This window comes from Toxorhynchites rutilus, chromosome 2 (assembly GCF_029784135.1).
Source record: "Toxorhynchites rutilus septentrionalis strain SRP chromosome 2, ASM2978413v1, whole genome shotgun sequence".
NCBI classification, from domain to species: Eukaryota; Metazoa; Arthropoda; class Insecta; order Diptera; family Culicidae; genus Toxorhynchites; species Toxorhynchites rutilus.
This window is the reverse complement of record NC_073745.1, coordinates 41667920-41693315: the sequence shown is the minus strand read 5'-3', so window position 1 is coordinate 41693315 and position 25396 is coordinate 41667920. Positions and strand designations below refer to the sequence as shown.

Below are 25396 nucleotides of genomic sequence, written 5' to 3'. Positions count from 1 at the left end.
CCACTAAACCTTTACGATATTTGGGCGTATATCTCATCGTTGAATAGACTCATGACAACCCGTACTCGCTGTAGGAGTGCCATTAATATTTCAAAAATCATAATGGATTTACTGATGAAATACACACTCTCATGGCAAATTGCCAGAATAATGTATGAAACCGTTATAGCACCTGTGATGCTTTATGGTACACAGGTTGCTGTCCTCACTAAGCGTAGCAGATGGTCTATTCGAGGATATGTGCAACCATTTGCAAATTCTCAGTTAAATTCTGACAAGTTAATTTTCGGCAATTGAATATTGACACATATTCTCATTTGATTAGAGGAACTGACAGATGTGGAGGGAGAAAGTGGTGTGGTAAGTGGCAGCTTTGATATCAATGCTATCAGTTGTCGATGTGTAAAAATTGTAAGAAATGGTACGAAGCACAACTGAATTGGAAAGAGGCTATGTGAAGCTTGATTGCCTGATTAAATAGGGCTTGTAAAAACTTCTGGCAGCAAGAACTCAAAATCCTTCATAAGATTGTTGTTCCAGCACAATATCTCGATTTTCGTCGGCGTCGTCAGCATTGGTAGTACAAACGGCGCCAATTCTTACAAAACAATGAAGATGGAGTTGAAGAAAATAGTCCCAGAATTATTCGTCGAATAACAGTAACTTCAGCCAAGTGGTATGAACACTTCTGCGAAACGTTTATTTTATCGTTCTAAATTACGATGCAAAACGTGCGATATGTGGTAGTTACAATGATTTTATTGTTCTTTGGAGATAAAGAAGTGACCGACTGATCTGTCGTTTTATTGAGTACAGGTGAAAGGTATTGATCGACTGATCTAGCTTAGTGGTCTAGATCAGTTAGTAGTTATCACATCCCTTCCTTCCTTAATTAATCTAGGGCAATGATGAGACTAAAATAAAATCATGGGCATATGATGAAACAACTAACTGTGGATAATGGAAATCCGACGTGCCCCACGATTTTATTTTAGTCTTATGGTGGAAACAGAATGCCGCGTTGTGCGTTGCTTCTCATCGGCTGTCATTGCTTGCGTTTTGTACTAAAACATTCGCCCGACGCAGTCTGTTGATTTGCAGTCACAATCTAGCATTCGCGTCACCAGTTTTCATGTAAACAAAAACAAAATAAAATTCGTATGAAAATCTTGTTCTTGTTGAGTTCACGGATCAGTTGAATGTTTTTATAAACAACACATTGACATATCCGCGCTGGCGGCATTGAGCTTCGTTTACTAGTTCAGGGAAGCGTGAAAGAATAGCTGATTTTCAGTCGGAATGAACACGTTTTCAAAATTAAAATTATGAATGAAGATCAGCTTTTCCATATCAAACTAGTATTCTATTCAAATGAAAAACATTTTTGTTTGCAGGTGGTACAAAAGTCTCATACGAAAATTGTTAATGAATAAAACTCTATATCATGATGCAAAAAGCAATGTTGGAATTGTTTAGCCATATGGTTGAATGAAAGTCAGAAACACGTGTTTCAAGTAATCAAATAACATGATGTGAAAATTTTCATTCAAAATTTAGAATTTAAAAACCGGCTTCGTATCTTCTACTCTGATAGAGATTACACTAACGAGTTTGGGAATCAAATTATTGCCCTAATTTTAAGTTGCCACCAGACGTCGACACCATGCCACTGTCATCGCGAATTCGGCGCAAGCAGTTTAGAACAAATGTTAGCGTTTAGTACAACGATGCTAATGACGCAACGCATTATTGTGTTCGATTAAAAGGAAACACACATATTTAAAATGAAGTGTCAACGCACAATTGTCGCAACGCGACGCATAACGCGGCGTTCTGGTCCCACCTTTATCGATGCCCTAGACTAATGAAAGAGAGGTGTGATAACTACTAACTGCTACTTGCTTAATTATTTTATAGCTTTTAGTACATTAAACCGTTTAGCTTAAAATTTTTTTTTTTACTTTTTCATTTTCTAGTTTTCTAGTTATTTTTTGACGTAGGACTACGTCTAACCGGAAGATATAGGAGGTGAAATGGAAATCTAGGCACTGAACAAGTAGGAAAAAATGCAAGATTTGGAACGCTTATAACACGAGCATTTCTCAATAGATCGCAAAGGTTTTTGCATCAATTGATAGGAAATATATCTACGCATCTATCATAACGAATAACATTTCATTTTTCTTGAAATAAATAATTGAATAATTGTGAAATATCATGCATTGTCCAAATGCACTATGTGCCCATTTTTGATTGGTCCATTTCGTGCTCCTCAAATCGTACCGACCAAAACGGGCAACCAGAGCAGCAGCGAAATAGAATGAAGCACGATTGGAAAGGAAAAAGAAAAAATATGAACGAAACATTGGTCGCAGTCTCACACATGCGTAATACTCGAGCCAGCCAGTCAGCTTAAAAATCCCCGCTCCGCTGCCGTAACGATCCTTCTCATTCAAACCGTACACCACATCAGTTCGCATCACAACACATCAACAAACCAACCCAAGCAGCCATGTCTGGACATGGCAAAGGAGGAAAAGTGAAGGGAAGGGTGTTGGTCTGGAGTTTCCCGCAAGGGTAGCTAGGCCGAGCCGGCGTTATATAGTTTCGGCCGCCGAAGTGATCGAGTTAGCTGGCAAAGCTGCTCGCGACGATAAGAAAACCCGCATTCGGAACAGAACACATTCGGTTCGATGGACATCAAGACAACAGGCAGTTGCAGCGAGTGGCGAGTGGCAAACGCAATCGCAAAACGGCAGCAGGTAGCAGAAGAAAAAAGTTTGTTCTTTATACAAACTGCTTTGGTGGCAAATCCAGAACAAGGCGGCATCGAGGGCGTTCGAAATGGTTTTTTTCAAAACCACGAGTACTAAGTTTTCTAAATTGGAACCATTCCATAAAACAAGGCGCTTTTCAGGGCCATTAAACCTTCCAAAAAAGAGTTTAGGAAATACAGTTCAATGCTTTCTAAAACAAATGGTCGTGATGGACGTACATGGGGATCAAAGACAATGTAAAGATGTATTCCATGTACGGGGCTAGGTGGTAAGCCTTCATCAAAAAAACGCAAAAACACAACGCCAAAGGTTCTTTTCAGAACCACCAACATGTTCATAAAGAGTAAACAGTAAACTAATCCATTTTTCAGGTAGATAGGTAGGTATTCACGTAGGAGAAGAAAATAAAACAATATATTTAAAATATATATTTAACAAAAGCTGTCCCCTTTGTATAGTCCTACGTCACTCCGGTTATGTCCCCGACATTACCCACCCGTCTTTTTGATTTTTATTTCTTACCTTATTTTCTTCGGAAAATTTTGGTGATGTACTGTATTCTATTAGTCAAATCATTTCATTCGATACCGATATTGAGGGGATACCAAAAAAAACATACACCTTTTTGAATTTATGTTGTTCATAATGTAGTGTGTTCTCCAAGTCAAGCCATTCAGCCTTTTTTAGCGGCGGCCAAAAAAACTTTCTAATTTTTATATATGTGGGACAACCCTACAAACACACAAACATACATACAAACAGGTCAATTTGAATGAAACCGTTTAAAAAAGTAATAGGCTATTTTGTTACAGCGGCTATCTTGGATTAGAATTTTCATAAATAGCTGTGATCTACTGGTCAAGCCCCTTCACTTGCTACCCATTTTGATAGGGTTTGTTTTGAGAAAATATGTAATCCGTCATTTTGTAGGGGCCGCTATGTTGGATTTTTAAAATCATGAAATACGCAGTTTTGAAATGTCTGCAGAGACAAATGTGTGTTCCAAATTTCAGATCAATCGGTCAACAGGAAGGGGTTCAAATTTCTATTAACACTTTCGACGCCCCGTCACTCAGATGTGGGTGACACTTTCCTCGCTCGAATTGAATAGGATTTTTAGAAGATATTTGATGGAATAGACACCTAAATGTAACTATAGGATATGAAGAAAAATAATAAAATCATAACCATAATATTATACTGTTTATATCATACTTTTTATTAATTTATAGTACGGATGGTTTATACTGCAGTTTTTTGCAAATCCTCTATACTATGACTTTGGCGTGTGTTATTGTCATCAATTCGTCTTCAATTGAAAACAAACATTGCTAGATCATGTAGAAGTTATCTATAAACTAAGTTTGATCTTCATTTAATAATTTAATCGCAAGTTGGGCTCTGCAAGAAACTCAAAACCGTCGCGTTGGGCGTCGAACGTGTTAATGTGGAAAACCGCTACAGACAAACATGTTACAAACATACAAATTGTAGGGTAAGATAAATAAAACCGTTTAAAAGCAGGAAAATCCAGTGAAATGCTGAATAATCAGGAAGGCAACTCTGTTCACAGTACATATTGAACCACAACTTTCGCGCAAAGGCAGTATGTGATGGTCACCAAAAATGTAGTCCGTTTACAAGACTCAAGAGAGAAGATTTCGACAAAAGTGACAAAGAGCGTGCAAAAAGAGGACCAACGCTCGCAACGCAACGGTTGATGACATTGAATAGGAGGTTATATTAGACCAAGATCCATGTCAGGCTTGAAAGGAACTTGCGAAATGTTTGGAATTTACCCAACAATGTGAATGAAATAAATTTGTAGTATTTTTCTAAACCAGCCTTTGAAACTTACTGGTAAACCCAATATTTATGTTGGCATTTTTTTGCCTAATGTATCCTCAAAATCTCTGCCAAATTGCATACTGATACGTTGAGTCGTATTTTCTCGACTCTTCATCAGATTTGCGTATGGTTTTCATATCTGGATCAGGTTCATACTTATCATTCAGCAGCTCGTAAGGATTTATCTCTCTTAGAAGTACAACCGCTGGTAATAAAAAATAATCACTTGACAGTGACTAATGATTGATTAATGGCACGTGTGAAATGCTCCTGAACTGTCCGGTTGGACACGATCGGTATCGTTATTGATTAGAAGCCATTAAACCACGGTTGTCATTAATTTGCAATCGTATGCCATGAAAATACAAACAATTATCTACGCTCGTAAAGAACTGCCTGACACCTTCAGTACTTCAAAATCTACCAATGATTTGCAAGTCCATAATTTCTGCATTATTGCCGTCAATTAGCAAACTGCACGCCCTGTACCGATCCACATGTCAGCACTTTTAACTGCATCTCACGTGCCACTCCTGGCTCAAAATAATCCTTGGTTTGACAGTGTGAAGTGTTCAGCTTATCGTCTCCAATGGACCATAAAATCATAAATATCGTACATTTCACGATACTATTTACATTTTACACTTCATAATTCATTTATCGCCGCCACTAATGGGACCTTCTTTCTCCGCGCACCGCGCCTCTAACAGAACTCGAGCCACTCTCGTGATGAAATCACCGTCTGAACGCTGGAATCTGATTCGATAGCGGATTTTTTTTTGTTCGTCGATCGAAGCGTGGCGATTCGAACTTGGTACCTGTGGAAGCGTAGCAAAAGCGGCAAACACCTAAACCGCGAGCAGCAGCTGCCGCGCCCCAAGGTTTCCATCGGACAGCCATTTATGATATTGCCCTTTAACGTCCGTGGGTGGGAAATCGGGGGTTCGGATGGGGCGCACAATCCACTTGCCCCAACCGGGAAGCCAAGCGAGGGGTAAGAACAGAGCGTATAATCTCGCCGCTGGCGATTGAGTTACGAAACTCTATGGGACGGTACTTTATCTTTCGTTGGAACCGCGCCGGTTGCCTCCGCGACTCTGTCCCTCAGCGCTGTTCGGCTCAGCCAAACGGCACGTGGTCGGATGAAATATAAGCCACAATTACTATTGTTCATGGCGCGAGACCCTAACTGTGGGGCCCCGAAAGCGAGTGGATGCAGTTCTAAGACGGCGAAAAAGTTCGTGATGGTTTAAAGTGTCACCGAATCGATGAAATATGTTACACATTTAACATGAACGTTTGACGTTTTGATAGATGACGGCGGTAATAATGATTGATGCCGACGGAATAATTTTAGTTTGTACTGGCGAGATTTTCGTGGGAGGCATGATCTTTCTGCTGAGGGAATATTCACCTCGGATCTGGATTTCGATCAAATTGAGACGTTTCGCTCGAAACGGTTTTCTTGATGGATTTTCTCGAATTGTTGTGTGATGCTCAACTCCTCCGTTCCGGGTGAAGCTTAGGGTGGCAATGAATCTATGGAAAAAAATCCGTCATCGAATTTAAAGAACCTACCATGTAGGGTAAGTTGAAGTGATTTGGGCATACGGAGTGATTTGGACCACCCCTTTATCTCAAAAAGAACGACTCAACTTGGATTTTTATAAGGTCATATCCTTCTATTGTTGAACCGTATGTACCTACGTAAAAAAAAACTTTGGTAAAATTTAACAGGTGGAGGGAAACGGTAGCATGAACCAAGGCGTTATACTATAGGTGGACCGCAATGTCAAAATTGCTGTTCGGCCATTGCTCGTGAAAAAACAAATTTGTTTACAAAGCAAATCATATCTTTTGGTGACAAATGCATTCGTTGGCAAAATAGCTGCTCGCGCTTCACTGTAGGCAGGTAATTTTCTGGATTTTTTTGTATAACAATTTCTCATAATTGCTTCTACTTTTTCAGATATCTACAATCAGCGGTCGAATTAAAAACAGTGCAGAAGGATGTTTTGAGTATATTTTACCTTCTAGCCGCGCAATCAATGCTTTTCTTTCCAAGCAAGCAGCGTTTTTCGTATGTGGTTTTATTGAGCATTTAAAAGAGAGTGTTATTTTTTTTGTTTTATCACCAGGGCAAAAGCATGAAATAGAATCGTACGTGGTACGAATTTATCGGCACAATCTGATCAAGGACGGAGGCATCACCAAACGGAAACTACGCGAAAAACTTTTCGAAGAGATAAAACTGCGCCGCAACACTCGTGTGAAAATGGACGAGTTGGGCTGGGTGCTGATGAACCACAATTTGATAACACGTAATGAGCCAATCCAACAGCATGCCAATGGCAATCGACCAAATCATTTTAAATTGAACATGGAGCGGTTGTGAAACCTACTGGAGCAGCAAGAACAGAACAATCACGCTGGTAGGTCGGTTTGATATATTTATTACGCTAAAGAATGATTATATTTGTTGATTTTTCAGAGTTGACTTCCAAAAAGCAAAACAAATTCCTGCGTATGCTGGATGCAATTTTACAAAACGACATAGTTTTGAAGCAAATTAAAGAGATGGTAGCGGCGAATCGACTTCTATCGGAAATTCGTTATGTGACTACGGTGGAACGTATGCTGAAACACAATTTGGACCCCTCTTTGCGCTGCTGCTTTGTATGCCGAGAGTATTTCCGCACTGCCGATGAGTATACCAGTCATTTCGAAAAATTGCACGGTGAGAAATTTCTTATTGTTGCGGCGGTGGATCGATTTCAGACTAGTCAAAAGTTCAACGTTCTACATCACTACAATGCCCTTAATCCGGTGACAATATTCACGATTTGCAACGTATACCACACAGCCCTAATAAAAAAAAAACAAGAAAAGACGGGTCTAATATTTTACAATAAAGTCTACAATCTACCACTTTCCACGAAAATCGGAGAACCACTATATCGGTTAGACATGGAATGGCTGATACATATAAGGCAGAAAAAATGTTTAACTTTGGAATTCAACATCCTATATTTCCTCGTACCATTAAGTTCATGGCGCATTTGATGTCGGTCATCGTAACTGCTTCTATGGAAATGACGTGAGCATATGATTTGATTTTTGATTTTTATCTCCATCTCGGAGAAAAGTGTGGTAAACAATGTCCGGGTTATTTTTCGTTATGAGAACCTTGTTTCCACATCCTTTTACTGCACAATAATACGGCATCTGAAGTAAATAAAATATTCACAATATAATTTTGGCATGATAGAGAACCGCGAGATGAACGATTATCTGTGGAGGAGTTGGACAACAGATTTCTTAGACTTATAGCACTTTTATCACACTCACAAGCTAATCAAATCCTCACTGTCCCCCAAAAATATTGAATAATATATAATTTTTTTACCAAAATATATATTTTATTAAGGCACGTAGCTTGACGGGGCCGGGAGTCCAATATTTTAACAATTTTTGTCTTACAACTATGTTAGTAATATGTAACCGATTACTCGCGGTTGGCTCGAGGTTAGTATTACAAAGATCTCATAATTGGGATGTTGCAGTCTCCAGTACTATGTATGTGTGGCCGACACGGGATACTTCCTATTGGAGTATAACTGACCATTGATCAGCGACGCCCCCCTAGTCTGTACCTCATATCAATCGTGGTGCGTCTCTCTTGACTCGAGGAATCCAGGGTAGAATGGTCACTGGACGGTACAATCTTCAGCTCGTGTAGAGTTGCCATGAGCGGTACAACCTTTGGCTCTTGTTGAATGATCAGTGGCCTCCGACCTGTGTATCTGTAAAGAGTATGTGTATGTTTAATTACATTACATGGAGCGGTTATAATATATAATATAAATACCTTATTGCAGCTATAGTACACTATTTTTCACGAATATATATTTGTTTATTTCTTCCTTCAGTTGTTTTCCTCAGCGAGTTGATATGAAACCATAACCACACAACCAAACAAAAAGTAAATAATTCAGAAAGCTACGTCTCGCTACTCGTCTCAGGTATTGTCATGAAAGTGTCAAGAACGAAACACCTATAGTTTAGCATCTTGGCATGAACACAGCAAGCACTTTGATTGTCAAAAAATGTGAGTTTTCCGAGCGTGGTTTTAGGTTTTTTTCCGCTGATTAAACAAACTTTTCGTGTATTGAGCAGTAAAGTTCTGTTCGGCTACAGAAGAGGAACAATTTGATAAATAAAATTAATTGCATTTTAATTTCTGCATGTTGTGTGGAATGACATGGACATGTTTCTGTGAGGTGGATTGGTCATACAGGTTTGATTCTTTTCTTTGGTTTGATTGATTCCAGATGCCGAGGAATTACAAAAAAAAGGATAGACAGACAATGTTGGAAGAAGGAAGAGCTTGAAAAAGCAAAGCAGATCATCAAGGGCGGATTTTTTTGCACACAGCATCGAAAATGTTTTGAAATGCTGGAACAACAGTGAAGAGATTCATGCAGTATTCGTCGGCCGCATCTGAAGAATCACATAGTACCGATTTTTACCGCTGCAGGAACTGGAGATGGACAGTTTCTCGATCTGCAAAATCAGCTATATGGTTTGACGTCACATGATATGCGGGAAATGTAATTTGAATTGGCTAAAAAAAAGGTTTACTGATCCGTTCAATCGCTTAGCAGGAAGAGATTGGGTATGCTAGGGTATGCTACAAGTTGGGTAAACTAATTCCTTCGTGCCACAAAATTTCGTTGCTGAAAAAAAGTGAATGGCATGGTCTGAATGCAATTTTTCTGGTCTTGCTTGGCCAAGACATCTAATACCGATCCCAGAACAATGTTACTGATTGATATATGCGAATATTATCCGGAATCACTCTACATAAACATAGGTATGTTATTTTTGATAAAAAATACACACGACCAAATCTTCACTTTCATTTTATTTTATACTAGCTGACCCGGCGAACTTTGTCCCACCTACAGTTGATATTTTGATTTAAATAATTTCGAACACTCAAGTTCCCACAGAAATTATATTTATGTATTTCTTTTCTAACATATAAACCTGACGCAGACTAAGACGCATCAAACCTGATACTGATTATTTGAATCCGTTGCTCCGTTCTTCACGAGGAACGGACACCAAATCATTTTTATTTATATAGATTAGGGTGCCAATGAAAATGGTCATCTCGAATTTCAAAAAGATACCCCATAAAAAATGTTCACCACCTCGAAAAAACATCCTATGCAAAAAATCAGCTCAATCGGACTTAAGGGAGAGTGGCGCAAAGTGGTCAAAGTTTGAGTTTTTTGAAAATCGAAAAATCAGAAATCGGGGTTTTAAAAAAAAAAAATTTTGATGCCAAATGTCTTGAAAATTGCATGAAACGTCGAGATCTAGTGTCATCTCCAAAATTTTTTTTTGTCAAAAATCGGCATTCTGGGAATTTATTTTTTTTGCGGAGTGCGAAACGAAAAGTATGGTTTTGAGTGCCAATAAAAATAGTTATCTCGATTTTTCGTTCGGAACATGCTACGAAATGTTGATTTGCACGATAATATACCCTATGTAAAATATTAGCTCATTCGGACTTCATTTACTCGTGTCACAAACGTTCAAATTAATTTTTTTTTTGAAAAACGATACAAACATTATGTCTACAGCACAGATAGATTTTACTTTGAAAACTTTGTCCCCGGAAAATGTTGAACCTTTTCCAAAAACTTCACCGCGGAAAACCACCACTCGAAAACGGAAGAAAGCAAAATCACGAATATTTACTGACTCTCATAGCAAGCAGTTTCCTTTCAGACAAATACTGATAAACAGAATAATGCAGAATATGCTGGAAATAAGAGGGAACGGAAGTAATTGTTGATAAACATAAAATTTTAATTTTTTTTTTTCGTTGTCCGAAACTGCCTCACCATGGGGCACATTCGGACAAAAAGGCAATTTTCACAAATTCGAATAAACCATTCGTAATCGCATCAACGCATGCCTCTAACACGCTCATATGATACATTGATGTGCAAATGATAACCAGGATGAATTCAGGATTTTTTTTAAAGATTACAAAAAATATTAAAAATCAAGGAAAAAAGTGTCCGAATGTGCCCCCCTCTCCCCTACATCTACAGTGAAAAACTTTTCAATTTGTTGCATTCTCAACGAATTCAAACATAATTTTCTACCGACGCTCTAAAATCGTGGTTTTGTTACATAAAAATTTCTCCCAAATTAACATCGTACATTTTTTGCAGCCCAAAAAATCGGAGTACTGTCAGATACTTTTAAAAGTTTTTTTTTCGTGCTCCGTAAAAATAAAACAAATAATATTTTTACTTTCTATTATATCATTATTTGTTCATCTATCTTTTAACAATAAAACAAAAATTGAACGGAGAAAAACATATTCACAATTGGAATAGTTACAAGCTGATGAAGTGAGGGAGTTCAAAAAAATGTTGTGCCATGGCGTTCACGATTTCAGCCCTTCAAGTTATCTGAAACAAAAAAATCGAACAGATTCTGAATCAGTTAAGAACCTCGGACAAGTCAAAAACATATTTTTTAACAAAATGGCGGCCGTTTGAAAAACAAAATGCGGTTTCAAATTTTTTTTCCTACGTTTTCCGACTTTTTAAAAATGGTGAAATTTAAAAAAATATAATTATTTAGTGGTTTATGCGATAAAGAGATGCATGCTGATTGTATTCATATAAATCGACATGAATGTACGCCAGTTTGAAAAAACTAGATTCAAGAAAAACGCGTTTGAAGTTCATTGTTATGGCCGTACCAGATTAGATACAGTTTCACTAAAATTGCTCTAACTCGATAAATAATAGGATTTTCGATGAGTCCCTTCTAGAGTATATTCTTGAATGCCTAAACTACAGAAATATGAAGGAATTTTTTTTTGGTTTTTTTCAAATTTCTAGACAAACGGGTGTTTGATAAAAAATGAGAATTTTTTAAATACCTTTCAGTAACTCAAATAAAGAGCGTAAAATTTTCTTTCTCCAAGAAAATTGCTCTTTGGGCTCCCTAGAAACAGTAGGCGTGTTTGGTTTTGCTAGTTTGAATTTAGTCAAAGCAAAGATGGCGTCGAAACAGCACGTGCTCCGCGAACGCATTGTACGGTTCTACGAAACGCATTTCCAGCAAGGAAAAAAGTTCACGGTGGCACATTTTAAGGAAGAAAATGTACCTGTCAGTACGGTATATCGTATCCTGGGTTCCCTGAACGTAGAGCGGAAGGTCGGAAGTGGTCGTCCGGTGACGATAATGACGAAGCAGAGGAAGACATCGTTAAAGAAGCTGTTTGACAACAAGGACGCAACCAGCCTGCGTGACGCCGGTCGGAAATATGGCTGCTTCCACGTATTGATCCATCGGACCTTCAAGATGGAAGGAATCGTCTGCAGGAAGAAGACGAGGTCGCCGGAGTACACGGAGGAGCAGATTGAGACGGTTAAATCACAGTGTCGGTGTATGACCAAAAAAACGGACGTCTTTCGTTCTGGACGACGGAAGCTATTTTCCGCTGTCCAAAACGCATATTCCAGAAAATGATAATTACTACTCCAGCGACAAGTCATCCACACCGCCTGAAGTGAAATACAAGTTCAAGCACAAGTTTGAAAAAAAGGTTATGTTGTACATCGCCATTTCCGACCGGGGCATTTCAAAGTCTTGGTTTAAGCCGAGTGGTCTGGCAATCAACCAACAAATCTATCGAGAAGAGTGCCTCGATAAAATCCTGCTGCCGTTCCTGAACGAGCATCACGCGGATGGGAAGTACGTCTTCTGGCCGGACAAGGCGTTTTCCCATTACGCCAAGAAGACGCTGGCGTATCTTGAGGAGAAAAAGATACCGTTCGTGCCGAAAGATCGTAACCCAACAAACTTGCCCCAGTGCCGCCCAATAGAGGATTTCTTTGGCTCACTCAGTACCCTAGTGTATAAAAACAATTGGAGGGCCAAGGACACGAAGCAACTGACTACAAGAATCCGGAATTGTATCCAGAAAATGGACGTAAGTGCCGTACAACGTTCTTGTGAGAGCATCGCGACAAAGTTGCGTCGAACAGCAGACCACGGCGCTTACTCAAACGTTCACTGACATTTTTTTGAAGAAAATACATTATGTTATTAATAAAAAAATACTGAAATCGATGAAAAAAAAAATTATATGTGATTGAGCCTTAAGTAGAATGTTTAACCCTCCTGTACTCGCGTGCTAAATCATAACACGTATACTCGTGCACGGTGTCACAGACCGAAAATTAAACTTCTCTGTAACGTTGCCATTGTGTACCGTTCTGAATCATATTTCGGACACTTTTAGTTTTTTTTTTGAGTAATCCCTTGGTTTCACTATCATTTCATATGAGAACTACATTTGAATTATATCATAATCGGCAAAAATCTATCAACACTTAGCGTGATCGGCAAAAATCTAAAGCTTAGCGTGAGCACGTGGAATTTACCCGTTCATCAATATTTAAATTTCCCCCGTGTTTCATCAGTTCTCATCGTCGTTAACAGTTTACTGTGATTGCTTGGTAAGTGTTTCGCAGTTGACCATAAGATATATATAATCAAGTGTAATGTAATTTTCGTTCAAAAAATTACAAAATAGAGTGGCCGAAATTTGGATTCAACCTGTCCGAAATTTGATTTAGTGTCCGAAGTTTGATCTTTATTCGCTTCATTTGAAAAGCTATTTATTCGATGATTTTTTTAATGTGTTCAATCAAATAGGTAGAAAGCTAGAAAGCTTAAAAGCATATTGAACTAATTTATTAAAAATATCAACCAACCAATACCTGCGCATAAAGTTTAGACCTGTTTTCTGCATCATATGCCTTAAACGTCCCAAATACGATTCAGAACGGTTTTTTCAGGCTTTATTGGCATTTATTTGAAGAAGAGGGTATGATTGAATGAAAAAACTCCAAAAAAATATGTTTACTTCGTCTTTAATATGTTTTAATAGTCATCTTTGTTTTATTCTTTATTATAGAGACTTTCAGCCGTAGGCTGGAATAGTCATCTTATTCAGCCTCCTTCAAATAGAGTAGTTTTTGATACTCTAACACAAATAACGAAATTCGAATTTTTCACTGTTATTAATTAAAAGTAAGCAACTGAATATAATTCATGGAAATATAAAGAGCTATAAAATAACATAAAAACGTATTGATCGATCGTGGTTTCATTGGAGTAAGAATCAGAACATAGCATAACTGCATGCTCGAAACAAACATATTTTTTACATATCATGCAGTTGTTGCGTGTTTTCGTGTCTTTTATCGAAGAAAAGAATGTATAACGACCTTCTAGATAATTACCAGATGATAAAGGTTCTGGAATATAAAGTTTGCATATTTCTAATGTTCTTTGTCTCTGTTTTCTTGGTAAACTAAGAATTGATGCCTTTTTTTAGATGGGGCATCAAAAATGATATAAAAGGATTTCTAGGAACTTCCTTTTCTTTTTCTTGTTTTCTTATCGATATTGTCCGTTATAAAAAAATATCCTCGAGACTGTAATTTTTAAAAATTATCATAAGCTACCGATTAGTTTTCAGTTTACTGTTTACAATTCTTCCACAAGTGAAATTCTTTCACAAGTATGTATGACCATTATATTTAGCGAATAACTATACGAAAGTCAAACATTTATATTTTGCTTTTGAACGTATGAATCTAATGACGAATATATCGACGAATAGTCAATATATGGATCCGTTCAATCCAGTTACAAAAGGGACTGAAGTCAACTAAGAATAGTCCGGTAATGATCTTATGCATTATATTCAATAAATATTCCACGCCACTAACATTAATTTATACATTTCATTCAACAATATTCTAGTATATGAAAAAAGGCACCTGACCAAAAAAGTTACTCCTATACTCGCGTCGGTGTGTCAGACCGAAAGTGTTAAAAAAGTGGCCCACGTCCCCTTTGTACCAACACATGTGATACGCTAAACGATGACGAACGACGAATAACGAAGCTAGAGAGAACCGCAAAGTCGTAGTATTGATATTTTCTGAGAAATGAACGAATTATTGATTTCTCGGTCTGACAGACCAATGCGCGAGTATAGGAGTGTTAAATGTCTGCCTCAGAAGGAAATATAGACATGCTAACATCTGTATATTCTCAGACAGTCAAGCGGCACTTAAATCACTAAATGCTTTTAAATGCTCTTCAAAAATGGTTTGGGAATGCATTTCCCTTTAACGGAAATTAAGTCAGATAAGTTCGGTACCACTGTACTGGATTCCTGGCCATTGCGGTATAAAGGGCAACGAACACGCAGATAAACTTGCCAGGAACGGCTCAAACTTCATTCACTGGTCCAGAACCATTTTGTGGACTTTCTGACTGTGTGTTGAAAAATGAGCTGAAGAAATGGGAAGACCGGGAAGTGATAGCCAATTGGATGGCTGCAAAAAAAATATTACGCCGAGTATTAAAATTACTCAACAACTGCTGAGCCTTAATAAGAAAGACTTCAGCACATTCACTGGTCTTGTAACAGGACACTGTCCGAGTAAATACCATCTTAAAAACATAGGTTTAGCACAAGATGATATTTGTCGCTTTTGTAATGCCGAAAGCGAAACCTCGGAATATTTACTCTGTAACTGCGGAGCTTTCAGTCTGCTCCTTCATCAATAACTGTGTACAAACAAAACACAGTAGACTTCAAAGATGGCTGAAGAAAGGTTTTAGCAAGTTGGCCCACCTTAGGCTATACTTCTAGGCGCCTTGGTACTGACTGTTTAACCTTTTATAAGGCCGTGGAAACTAGGTAACGAATCGATTCCAACTTCAAAGAACATAATCCTTACATGAGAAATGACACATATTTACCTTTGAGAAAAATTTCAACTATTAAAACAGTTGACAAAATTGGTGGCAATTTAGTTTCCACGGCCCGTTAACCCCAAAAACACTGCTTTGTAAATTTACTTTATTGCGCCTTTGGTTATGCAAAAATAAAAACAGTATTTCTAGTGCAGCGAAAAAACCTTATATAGGATTTCAAGGAAAAAAATTAAAATTGAATTTTTCATCAAATACACCATTTATTTTATCGGAAAAACTGTAAGATCTTACACAGTAAATCCTAAATAGTACGTTTACAGTGAAAAACTTTTCGACTTGTTGCATTTCCCACGAATTTAAATAGAATTTTCTGCGGACGCTCTAAAATCGTGTTTTTGTTACATGAAAATAACGCCCAAAACAATATCGTACATTGCCAGATACCTTTAGAAGGGTTTGGTTGAGTGAAATATAGAAATAATATTCCAAGTACAGCGAAAAGAATATTTTTTGTTGGTGGCAATATAGTTGCCACGACCCGTGAAAGCGTTCAATCCGTTGCTCCGTTCTTGAGTTAAATCATGAGGAACGGACACCAAATCAGTTTTATTTATATAGATTTGGTAGTTTGAAGCTTGATATAATGATTAAATATTACTGATTGAGAGAAAACAAGTATAGCTCAGTGTACAATGTGGCTTTTTTCATTTAGACCGTATTAGTTTGGAATAATGGATGATTTCCTTAGGGGATCCAAATTACCCGTATTCTACCTTACTAATACACACCTGAAAGACTCTTGCATTCTTTTCATTAGTTTTTGTCGTAGGACTACGTATTTCAGTAAGAGTGTTTAGAGGTCATGTCACGATTTAGTGAAGTAAGGTTAACGTTAATAATAAGCGAATGGATTTTGATACTGTCCATACCAATCGAATCGTAAATTCTCTATGATTTGTTTTATATGCTATACATTATAATTGCCTAAACCATAAAAGTTTGCCTTGGTGATCTTCAAAGAATTGATCAGCACCTACAAGATAATGGAGTTTTTCTACGTCCAGTAACACAGGCTTCAAATGAATTGGTGAAGTGAAAAGATCCTTGAAGCTGAGCCACCCATCGATTTTACCGTCGAAACATTGCAGCTTGATCATTGGAAGGCGTACATGTTCCGTTGTTCCCTGCACTGCTGCGTTTTATTGCCTTGTTGTTTGATTCATATTACCAGTTTCTTCTAATTCCCTGACCTCATCCAACAAAAATGATTTTACATCGTAATATCGATTTTCGAAAACAGAAGGATCCTTCACATACAGTATCGGAAAAAACATTAAGACCACTGCTCAAGCGAAAACAGAAAGTAACAAATCTTTGAGAAAAAATAATCCAATCCAGTGCTTCAATCCATCTATCATCAAAAAATGCATTATAACATACTTAACAACTAAAATGACGCCACAACATTTAGGACCGTTTCTTCGTTTCGGCTGTTTCGAGTGTTGGTTCGACCAATTTTTGAAGAAAATTGATTGTTTCTCGGTGATAGTTTGTGTTTTTCGGATCCTGGTAAGTATTTATCATGTAAACAAGAAGTATGTAAGGTGTTAATTCTCGAATTCTAGATGCAGTCAACGAAAAATGGGTCGCGCGCATAACTGCACGGAAACACAGCGGATGGTCATCCGCAAAATGTCCAAGGTAGGCAGCAGCCAACGCGAAATCGCAAAGCACTCGAGACGATCCAAAACCTTCGTGTTTATTACCCTCCACGACCGCAAAAAATCCGAAACGACTGGATGCCCAAGGGAAACGACCGCGAAGAATGACTCTGCCATAAAGGGAGTCTCCAAGAAAGACCCCTTCAAGGCCTCGAAAAGATCCGGGACAAACTGAAATTATCCGTGAGTTCCGGGACTATTCAGCGGCGGCTGGTGAAGTAGAGGCTAGGCGGTAAAAGCCCCCTGAAGACCTCGATGCTGAGGCCGAAGCATCTGAAGGCGCGGCTGAAGCTCGCGAAAGACCACTTCGATTGGATCGGTCCGGGCTAAGATGCCACAGTATACCACGAAGACATTCAAGCATGAAGGAGGGAACATTATGGTGTGGGAGTACTTCTCCTGGTACGGGGTTGGCCCCCGGTTAAGATCATGGACCTGTACCTCTACGCCCAGATCCCAAGGGATGTTATGCTGCCACACGCCGAGTGGAAGATGCCCCTTAAATGACAGTTCATGTAACACATCGCCTAGACCGTCAACAGTGGTTCCAGGATAACAAAATCGACGTAATGGAGCGGTCAGTGCAGTCACCGGATCTGAACCCTTTAGAGTACCTATGGTAGATCGTGAAAAGATCGATGTACATGGAGAAGTTGAAGAATGAACAGCAACTATGGGACAGGATCCGAGCTTGTTGGAACGCAATCCCGGTCATCCCGTGCCAGAAGCTGGTGGAATCCATGTCGCACCGGGTGCGTGAAGTGAAGCCTAACAAAGGTTACATGACCAAGTACTAACCCTAGAAGCTTTTCACGGTATGAATTTTTTTGTTTTTATTTTTTTACCATGAATTTTAAAACCAGTCTTTTCTGACGCGTAATTTCAGTTGTTAAGTATGCTTATAATTGCGACAACGAAGAGCCATTTTCGAGACACCCGAGAAGGCAACCGAGAGAACCCCTCCAAAACCAATCATACTGACGATATATTCCGTTAAATTGAACGATATGATTTGTGATTTTAAATTTTAATTTTTATTATTACTACTTATCTTTCATTGCATGGTACATCCTGTGCTGTTTTTCTCTTTCTCATATTCTCTCCAGGAAATCTACCAGTCCTTTCTCCAGAGAAAGACATCATCTCTAACATCTGACATAATGCACTCAACACAAAAACACTTGTATACATATGTAATAATAATAACCTAAAATATTAAGCTAAATATGAATTCAAAATATAAAATATAGACACTGTCATAAAAACTCCAAATCTCGAATAAATAAAAATTCCTAATTTTATATGTTTGATTTGAAACTTTAAACTTTGTATTTCAAATCTTAGTTTTCATTTCTAAATTATAAATTTCAATATCCAAAATTTGAGGATCTCACATTTGATTCTTGCCTATCTTTCTTTGTGCTCCGCTTGGGCACGACATTTTATATCCCCCACTCTTATTCTCAAATAGTTTCCTCTCCGGGGAAGCTGCCAGTCATTCTGCACACGAATTACAACCATTCTTATTGGAACTCTGATGGAGCCGGAGGAAAGATAATAAACGGCAAAACCCGTGTGCGAGCAACCGTTGTATTCGCTCATGAATTTCAGAAAGGAAAACATGAAACTCTCTGCTATTAACAATTCGCCATTATTGATAAAAAACACAGGGAAGCCACTTTTCCAACTGCTTCAGTTAATTATCATGACTATTGTTTTAACTTATCATGACTATTGTTTTAACTTATCATGACTATTGTTTTAACTACAGATGTTATAAATTTCGTCGAACAATGCAAATAAATTATTATAAATGAATTGAAACACTGGATTGGATTATTTTTTCTCAACGTTTTGTCTCCTTTTTTTTTGAGCAGTGGTTTTGATGTTTTGTCCGACACTGTAGACTTCTTTGTCAGGTGAGAAATTTCCACGACACTAAATTTCGTAACAAACATCGTTTGTTTTTCTCACAAATCATCCAACCCCTCGAGACGAACTGCGCTCTGATTGGCGGTTGTGCCCACAGAAGATTCATTCATGATGTTCACGCATTGGTATGCGTGGCCCGAGAAGTACCGAATATAAATCGTCGCAGCCTGGATACCGTTCAAAGCTTTTGAACCCCTCAACAAAATGTTATCACTGGATGGGAAAATCTCCTTGCGAAATATCCGAAGGAATGTTGTTTGCAAAAATCGCGTTTCTCGATAAGATCTCAATACGAACAAACGAGAAACAATAAGTAAATAAGAAGAGCCCTCATCCCTTTCCGAATGTAGTCAAAATGGAGCAATGAATCAAAGCAATTTCCCCACAATAGCTCTATGCTTACCTTCTGTTTGCAAAACATCATCTCGCTCAAAACAAACCATTTGAATAATGCCCCGCTTCGGTGCACTGCAACTAACCTTTCTTCTAACCGACCGAATGTCAATAAAACAGTTTGATTTGTAGTAAAAATTATATGCATTTATGTAAATCCCGAACCTTTATATCATTTGTATGCAAATTTTTCTCCCCGGAAGGTAGCTCCGCAAGCGGTGCAGCGCGGTGCAAATATCTGGCCAACTTTCGCGTGTGGGTGGCTTACAATTAGAATTTATATTTTTAATTTAATTACCTTCTCCTGTGCTTTACATCTAGCTTTTGCCAATGCATATCACCGCGATTAACTGACGACGATGACGACGACGACGGAGACGACGTCCAGCGTCGTTCGTTGCCGTTTTGCGCAGAAGTAGTGACTGTTGTAGGATTGTTGTTGTTGCTGTATCTCCGGTGGCTCCTCCCTCTCCTCGCTGTCAGCCGAATGCGCTTGGGGTGCTTCTGGGCGGGTTGCAGCTTGTAGCATGTCATATCTCGTAGAAAAACAAACAACTGGGAGCCCCCGGGAGCACCTTGCTGGTTCGCTGTTTCGGTTGTGTACTGCTTTCAGCCTCGACATGAATGTTATTATGAATTTCTTCTACCTCAGCGAATCGGTTTGTAGAGGAAGCTGTAATCGAAGCCGCCCACCGCCTTGTTGATGTTGTGTTCCTGCAGGTACTGCTGACTGGTAGATCTGGCCTGTGACTTACCCTTCCTATTGCTGGGCGAGGTGCCGAAGAAATTCCAAATGGTCAACGCCTCGTCGTAGCCGGCACTTGCTGGAAGGAGGAATGACAGCGAACGAAAAAAAAAACAACATAAACTGTGAACTGAAATTCATTGTACAGATGACAGACAATTAGTTCACCACTCGTGGCGAAATTTCCCTCCAGCATAGGATGGTGACAGTAGGATCGACCCTTTTGTCATTTTCAACTCGACCGAACGCTGTTTGGCGATTCGATACGGTTACTTATGAGTAATGGCATATCTCTCACCTAACTGCTTGCCGTCGGGGCTCCAGAAAAGGTGCGCTACAACGTCCGCATGATTCTCCATAACGTCCACAACGCGATCCATCGACGCAAGCACCAGCATGTCGGGCGTCTTGCCACCTGAGCCACGACAGACAGAGAGAGAGGGTGGAAAACGGAGCAGATAAATCATCCATTCGATGCGAGCTTGGAGATACATATATTTGAAAAAGGTGCAATGCGCTGTTCGGAATATATTTGCGGCGTGCAATATCGGCTTGTTTTATCAATATTGAACTAGATGGGGAATGTCGGTTATGTTTGCCCATTAGGAATAAATTTTTTTGTAGGTCGTGGCTTGCATTTTTCAAAACCTTATAGGGATGTGATATTTCATGAACCTAAAATTATAGTTCACTGTATACTTGTTCGCCAGCGGCAGTGCGAACCGCGAAGGAGAAGCAACTGTCCCATTAAATAATTTACCATCCAAAATTTTCCATCCCATTCCTCATTTACACCTAAGTCATCCTATCTATAAAAAGAAATGTGCGGTACATAACACGACTACAAACAGTAGCATATCGTGACGTAAAACATCATAAATCAAGGAAAAGCAAACGAAGCTCGAAACTTCACACCAAGAAAAAGTCGTAAATTTAATAACTCCAACGTATTATCATTCCATACAGTAGATACTTAACCAACCTCCTCGTCTCAACAAGGCCGAAGGCAGTTGAAACTATGGTTGATTGTAAAAAATTCAACCACATGGAAAGTTCATTTAAAATAACAGAAATTTAAATTAATACTCTGAATTCTTCTTTCTCAATAAGTCTGGCAGAAAAAAAAATATAATAAAAGCGCTCATAACTCAAAAAAAAAAACAAACGATTCGGTTTGATCAAAACATTTTTTTTTCGTTTCAAATGATGCTACATCCCTTGAAGAGATTAAATCTGATTCACAAAAAAAAAAAAAAAAATTCAGAGGGTCAATGATATTTCATTTTGTTGCTTTCTTTCAAAAAATATATATTGAACATCGGGGGAGGAGCGAGGTCGTGGTTTATTTGCATTTATTCCTGCATTTCCATGTGATGTTGGCGCCAGACAACTAACTGGCAGTGAAATTTTAGACGCATTAAATATGCTTGACGTTTCGAGCAGAACCAGGTCCCGACGTAATACCACTGCACAGTAGTCCAAAAGTGCAAAAACGTGATCGTGAGCGATTTCTCCAAAACGGTTAATTTTACGTATATGATGTCTTCGGAGAAGTTTTAAAGTACAACGAGGGCCACCTTTTGAGGGCTGCCATTTTGAAATGAATCCCCCTAAAAGTGAGATCCAAAATCCATTTTTTTCAGCTTAAGAGATAGGAAGTTGGTGTCTTCATAAACATTATAGCTCTTATCAAAACAAGCAATTTTGCTGAAAACATCAACTTTCTATCTATTCAGGTAAAAAGTTATGCGACATTTTTGGTGAAAAGCACCAAAAAATCATATTTTCGTCCTAACTTTTCCTCTTGATTTTTTACAATTTTTCAATGTCTAGAGAACCTTTTTGCTAGTCAAAACACACATTTTTGACGCACGTTGTTTTTTTCTATCACTTATATAGATATTGGAGTTTTAATGTTAAAATTGACCAATTTTTGAACTAGGATATTTCATAAAGGGGCAGATTGGGGCAGACCAAACCGATTACAAATTAAAGTACAAGCAAAATGCTGCAAAACCACACTTCAAGTTTCTGTATCCACCTGTATCCTCAAAAGTTACACTTATTTTAAAGGAAGGCCTCCATCTACGTTATCCTGTTAAAAAAATATGTTATTACCATTACAGTGCACTGTAATAGCAATAACATAACTTTGATGGCCTCTCAATAAGTTATTCCTAAAAATATGGAGAAAAAAAAGCTTTATCGCGTCAACCTTCCGGTAATAGACGTGTGAAAATATCGTGGAGTATCAATTACCTGTTGCATTCTAAACTTCTTTGAGGACATATAAAACCAAAAACATTTGCAACAACTAAAAACACGGATCACGAATAAGTAATACGGATTATTCAAAGGATGTTCAACAACAACAAAAAATTGCTGGTATTTGTGACATTCACTTTGAATGCAATGGATAATGGAAATCAAGTTTAAGCTCTATACACTGACTTACCATTACCATTACCATTACTTAAACTCACAAAAAAGGGTTAGAAGTCAAGCTATTGAAATGACTCGGATCATATTTGACTGACCGTATGTTACTTATCATCATTATTTGCTTCATATGATCTCCCTCTATATGAAACACGCTACTCAATTAAAAAGCTTATAAGAAATCGGTACTATGCCATTTATTATTGACACCGTATCACATCGAGTGGACACAGAAGAAATATCAGGAAGCCTAAATTTTTACGAACCCATTACACATCTGAGAAACTCTCACATTTTCTACATAGATTACCGAAGAACAAATTCATGCAAATTATCATGCAACATATAGTCCTAACAATCGCATGAAGAACCATTGCAATGAACACAGTGAAATAATTGATGTCGCAATGTTAAAGTCCATGCTAAAAAACTATCTGAAGAGATTGATATATAGTTAAGCCAAACTTCATTATTACTCTTAAAAGCTGGCTTGGCAAAATTAAAACATAAATAAATAGATATTTCCCAATTCGTTCTCTGATGGAAGGGTAAGGATTACAATCGTTATTAAAAGGGTGTCGATACACCTTTTGACAACTGATCCGAAAATGAAAATAACAAAATAGAGATAACATTCCGTACACATACACCTACACACAATGTGAGATACTTAAGGTGAAGGTGGAAGCTAGCCACAATGGCGCTCATTTCATTCATCTCCCTCCCTCACCACTCGCCCGAAAATCAATAATTTTGCGAAACAGTGTGAAGAAAATGATCGTTTTCGCACACTTCCTATCAAATAATATCAACCAAATTCTAATCGATTACTTACAAGATGTTGAATTTTCATCTGCTGTCGCACTGTATAGTGAAAAACGTCGGAAAACTCTAGCAAGTGCTCTGAAAGTTAAATTTTCGTTTTTCAATCTTCGGCATTGGTTTTGTTTGTATTGGTGAAAGCATCGTTATTTTTTCGACACTGACAGACAACATCATCGAAACAGCTATAAAAACCACTCAATAAAATGTTATTTGTGAGTCATAGCGTTTCATGTCATGAAAATCAATAGAATGAATTTGGGTTGATATCAATACAATTATTATTTTTACGTTTAATGGGACTATAATGTATGTTTTAGCAACTTTAACATTGGGTAAGAAAATTGTATCGCAGAGCTCGGAACACTGCCACGGCTGCCTATGCTCTCAAAAACAGTAAACGGAAAAGTATTACATTCAATCAAAATTAAGGCTCTCCAACGTGAATATGTGAAAACAATACGATCAACGAAGGAAAATATTAAGGAATTATCAACATCGAGTTACTATGCGGAAGAACCAAATTAATACCAAAAGACCCCCAATTCGCATGTGTTATAAATTTGCTCATGTTACGCTCGCGTATAATCAGAATTTTGCTTCATATGCAAATGCACCTTCTATATATATTTATATTTGCAATTGTTCATCGGAACATATCGTTCATACATTTAACTTTAGTATTGAATTGTTAGACTCGTGTCAATGAAGCGCCACACAGTCGGATAAGTAAATTGATCTATTTACGTGTGCTTTGCTCTTCTCTCACAAACACTATTACCCCATTTTTACTCGTGGGTTTACCTATACTACTACAATGGCTAGCTTCCACCTTCACCTTAAGTTTTTGAATGCGCGACTAAAAAAAAACGCAAAATTCTAGTCGAGTACAATTTTAACCATTCTGCCCTTTATCTGATCAGATATATTGAATATTTTTATATAACATTTTTAATGTTTCTGCAGTTTCGGTTTAAAGATTCGGCAGTTTCCATTTATTGTCAGCTATTCGTGTAGAACAAGGTTTGCAATATATATTAGATCTTATTTTGGTTGATTGTATTTGTTTTTTTGGTGTCGATGTTTGTTTCCCAGGAGTCGTCATAAACGAAAACTGATTTGGTGGTCGACCAGGTCTAAAAATCGATTAACGAACACAAGTTCTTATTAAACATTTAAGATGCTGTATAACTTGTGTTACGTGAACCAACTTGTAATAATAATATAGTAAAACCTGTTTTTGCGCGGTTTATTTTTGTGCGAATGTTTTTTGTGCGATTTTCTGTTCTTGTGCGGTTTTTTTTGTGCGGAGTATGAAAAGAAGCATATATCTATTTAGTTTTTTTCGATGGTTTACATGCATTTCAGTGCGAAAAAAGCATATTTGCGTCTCAATTATCCACTTCTGAAATCATTCTCCTCCTCCCATCAAATGCTCTAAGTTTTTCTAAGTTTTTGCATGACATGATTTCTAACAGCAACACGTGTCGCTATGCAACTAAAAGCACAAAACAGCTACGCGCAACCTAAAAGGCAAAGCAGGGAAACAAAAGAAAATTGAACAGTGAACGGCGTGGATTTGAGTTATTTTCTTGGGGGAAACTTTTTTTATGCGGTCCCTATCTACCGCACAAAAAAAGTTTTTTTTTCAAAATGCGTACCGAACAAGATTTTTAGAAGCTACTGGTGAAGTTTTGCACGATTTTTTTTATGCGGTCCCTATCTCCCGCACAAAAAAGGTTTGCCTGTAATAAGAATTACTAAATTTAAAGAATTACTAAAATTTTAGTAGCAAGTATTTTTGTTGTTATCATTTATTACATTTAATACCGTTCTGAATCATATTTCGGACACTCTGTCATAATAACTAGAAATGCTTA

At 37.9% G+C, this 25396-nt stretch overlaps 1 protein-coding gene and 1 long non-coding RNA gene across 9 annotated transcripts in view; one reads left to right on the top strand and one right to left on the bottom strand.

The window, feature by feature from the left end:
• LOC129769042 (protein cortex) overlaps positions 1-25396 on the bottom strand; it is a 218902-nt gene that overhangs the window by 67455 nt on the left and 126051 nt on the right. For 5 of the 8 annotated variants that reach the window (XM_055771049.1, XM_055771052.1, XM_055771048.1 and 2 more), the window contains 2 exons: positions 20554-20670; positions 19659-20334 (listed from right to left, as the gene is read on the bottom strand). In XM_055771049.1, the coding sequence (XP_055627024.1) occupies positions 20159-20334; positions 20554-20670 (293 nt within the window). In that variant the 3' untranslated portion in view covers positions 19659-20158. Of the gene's footprint in view, positions 1-8759; positions 8817-19658; positions 20335-20553; positions 20671-25396 lie in introns of those variants that run through there. The other 3 variants (XR_008741799.1, XM_055771050.1, XR_008741798.1) reach the window with 3 other exon arrangements.
• LOC129769043 (uncharacterized) lies at positions 6405-6850 on the top strand. The gene is made up of 3 exons (XR_008741800.1): positions 6405-6537; positions 6595-6705; positions 6764-6850. It is a non-coding gene; the product is annotated as an uncharacterized LOC129769043 (long non-coding RNA).